The sequence below is a fragment of the Dermacentor albipictus genome, chromosome 5 (assembly GCF_038994185.2).
Source record: "Dermacentor albipictus isolate Rhodes 1998 colony chromosome 5, USDA_Dalb.pri_finalv2, whole genome shotgun sequence".
Classification (NCBI taxonomy): domain Eukaryota; kingdom Metazoa; phylum Arthropoda; class Arachnida; order Ixodida; family Ixodidae; genus Dermacentor; species Dermacentor albipictus.
The window spans coordinates 88,128,099-88,131,398 of record NC_091825.1 but is presented as its reverse complement, the minus strand read 5'-3'; the positions used below and the strand labels follow the sequence as shown (position 1 = coordinate 88,131,398).

Below are 3,300 nucleotides of genomic sequence, written 5' to 3'. Positions count from 1 at the left end.
AGATAAGCTACTCCAAAACCAGCACGAGCTCCGCCGCAGACAAGAGGAACCTGAGAGGCGACACACAGACATTTGCAAAAAAATGCGCGGACCGTACGCCAACCAACTGCAAGAACTCAGGAACGCCTCACAACCAACGTCACCACCACCACCACCACCACCACCCCCACCTCTATCTAAAGTGCCACCAAATGGCGTGCCCAGTCCCTTAGAGGAACGGGAGGCCAAACGCACCCAAACGGACCCAAACGGACCCAAACATTCTTGAACATACGTGAGCACCAGTGATTACGCAGGAATGCTCGATGAGTCATGTATAAGTACCCGACGGACTTGAACCGTATATATCATATTTCGATAACCGACGACTGTGCTCGCCGCTATCGCTGTGCTTTGACTTTTGGGTATTAGATCTCACACTGAAACGTCACATTCGTTACTCATAATTTTCCTGTTGTGCGCTTCTTCACCGTCACTACAACTTGACAATATCTTCCCTTTGTTTTCTTGCTTCTTATTCTATATCCTGGCCTCGGTAGTCTACATCCCATTTCAGTATAACCGGCCCATAAGCATATGCCTTCCTTCCTTCCTTTATTTATTTATTTATTTATTTATTTATTTATTTATTTATTTATTTATTTATTTATTTCGTTAGTTAGTTAGTTAGTTAGTTAGTTAGTTAGTTAGTTAGTTAGTTAGTTAGTTAGTTAGTTAGTTAGTTAGTTAGTTAGTTAGTTAGTTAGTTAGTTAGTTAGTTAGTTAGTTAGTTAGTTAGTTAGTTAGTTAGTTAGTTAGTCAGTCAGTCAGTCAGTCAGTCTTAGGCGCACGCGGCGTCGCACAAATGAGTTGTAGAATGAGCAAAAAAATGCATAATAGGTACGCTCTCCGCCAGTACGAAAGCAAACAGTTCGTCTGTGTTCAAGCCGCGATTCTCGCGAACGTGCAAGTTGTAAAACTCACTCTGTGCAATTCGCGTCGTTGTACTCTTGTTGAAGGATCACGCTCATGGAACCCTTCGTGAGTACAAGCAGACTCAAGGAAAACTAGAGGCTTTGACCACAAATCCGACGTTCGCTTTCATATTGGAGGATAATCTACATATCACTACAACAGTAGTTCCACACCGTGGACTTGAAGGATGCAGGTACAGGGAGAGATACGACGGAGGCATGCAAGCAATTTCAGTCTACGCTGGTCTTTGAGACAAAGGGTTTGTAGTAACGCTTATTATGGCAATTTGCCACACCGGCTCTGAAATGATGGTCAAGGCGTGAGGAGGGACGGAGAAAAGAGATTGTTTCTTAAATTTTGATAAAAGGGATAAATTTTGCGAAACACGCATTAGTCGGGAGAGGCACCGTCGTGCTGAGAGGCCCGAAATGTGTAAGTTCTTTGCATGAAAATATTAAATAATAAATATGCGTGTGTGAATGCTGCGAGTGCTGCATCAGTCGAGCCATTGCAGAGACTGACATGACCGGCCCCAGTATAGCTCAGTGCCTTTGGGGTTGAGCTGCTAAGTTCGAGGGCGCCGGTTTGATCCCATACGCGACGCATTTGATCGGGACAAAATAGAAATAACGCACATTAAAGAAACCCAAGTGGTTTTGGTGGTGAAAACTTTATTTTCGTACGGCAAGTTATTAAGGTGGGCTTCACCCAGCCTAGGCGTTTGCCTCGAGCCCTTGGGTTCTTACGGCGTCATTGGCCCACTGGACTTTCCGAAATCAATCTTCTGGGGCTGAACTGAGCAGCACAGCACACCAACGCGAACGGACTCTTTCGTTAAAGGCTGTCTCTCCGTTGCTACTCGTCAGCCCACTGTATTCTCAGATCATACGCTCAAGAGTTGCTCTTGAGCCACATAACTTACACTCGTTTGTCTTGTATATATCTGCATAAATTGTATTCCACGTTAGTGCATTACAATATATCCTTGTTTGTAGCCGCCGCCACTGGACAGACTACGATTTATTTAGTTTTTGATGAGGTGGTGGATAAATACAACTCTGCATTTTGTAATGTATGTCATATTTTTATATTTGGTAGATCTGTCGCCTCACTCCCAATCTCCGTCCTCACCTTCTTCGGCGGCCCCCGAGTTGACGGCGCCAATGTTTGTCGCAACTCGGTTGCTATAGGCCTCGAGCTGCGTTGTGTGCCGCCACGTTGTTTTCGCCGAATCCTGGTGAGGTCGGAGTATGGGCATGTGTCCATAGTAAGTGAACGTTTTGGTCCTTTGTTTCTTGGCTCCTCCCACTTTTATGTGTAATGCCTCCGGAAAAATTCGGCCATTTGCATAGTTGCGAATTGGCGCCTGTGATTCACTGTTAATTATGTTCATTATGTTCATTCTGTGTTATTGGTAGTGCTATCGGCGTTTCTTCTGCTGCTTCTGTACATTCTGTCTTTATTGTGACGCTTATTGCACATTCTTTTTTTCGCGACTGACTACGACTGCAGTGAATCCTTTTCTGCGTTTGAGTTTAGCTGCTTCTACAAAAACTGCTACTTTATCTCGTCCAGATCTTTCCTGTGTCTCCCTAGACGGTCGAAAAAAATCCGCAGCCCCCAAATGCACAGCATGCCTCATTATAACATCGTGGTTTTGGCACATTAGACCCCGTAATTTCATTTTAATGGAAGGAGACGTGAAAGTCAAGAAAAGTGTCTATGCATGCGTACCTCGTTGATGCTACTGATGTCCATGTTGTAGTACATGGGAAGGAAAACGAAGGCAGCCATGAGTATCGCCAGCGTCGAAGAAACGGCGTACATCCACAGAGTCGATCCTCGCACGAACACTTGCGAGGGCAGACCGAGGATAGCAATGGCAGAAACGACGCTGGCCACCATCGAGGCGGACACCGGCAGCCATCCGAGTTGCTTGTTGGCCGTCAGGAACTGCCGGTTGGATTGACCTCGGCGGTCCCGCCAGGCGAAGAAGGCGCCGATGCCGGCCGACAGAGCGAGCAGCCCGGTGAGGACCACGTAGTCCAACGCGGCGAATGACGACGCAGCAGCCATCTTGGCGCTTGTTCTTGCACTACGAGAACTTGCCTTGTAGCCACGTATTGTGACCGTCTGCAGTGACCGTCTTTTCTGTACGCACGTATCAGTTTCGCTCTGGCATCGTTGGTACATTTAGCGCGTTATCGTTGCCTATTTGCACGGAAACCCCGTTTTGATCGACTTTCACTCTTTCCGACCTGCGAACTAGGGCTCCTGCTGTTTTCCTCCGGTATCGCTTACAGGCCGCGTGCTCTGAACAGCTGTGGTGACGATTCGCTCAGCTTT

At 46.8% G+C, this 3,300-nt stretch overlaps 1 protein-coding gene across 1 annotated transcript; it reads right to left on the bottom strand.

Annotated features, from left to right (window-relative positions):
* Positions 1-2,062: 2,062 nt before the first annotated feature.
* Positions 2,063-3,030, bottom strand: LOC139060322 (sodium-coupled monocarboxylate transporter 2-like). The gene is made up of 2 exons (XM_070539426.1): positions 2,689-3,030; positions 2,063-2,188 (listed from the first exon to the last, which is right to left on the bottom strand). Exons 1-2 carry the CDS (start codon positions 3,028-3,030, stop codon positions 2,063-2,065), a joined length of 468 nt encoding a protein of 155 aa, XP_070395527.1.
* Positions 3,031-3,300: the final 270 nt, after the last annotated feature.

Coding starts and splice junctions, on each gene's coding strand:
- LOC139060322 (XM_070539426.1), bottom strand. CDS start 3,030: ATGGCTGCTGCGTCGTCATTCGCCGCGTTGGACTACGTGGTCCTCACC. Junction 2,189..2,688: donor ACATCAGTAGCATCAACGAG/GTACGCATGCAT, acceptor CGACCTCACCAG/GATTCGGCGAAAACAACGTG.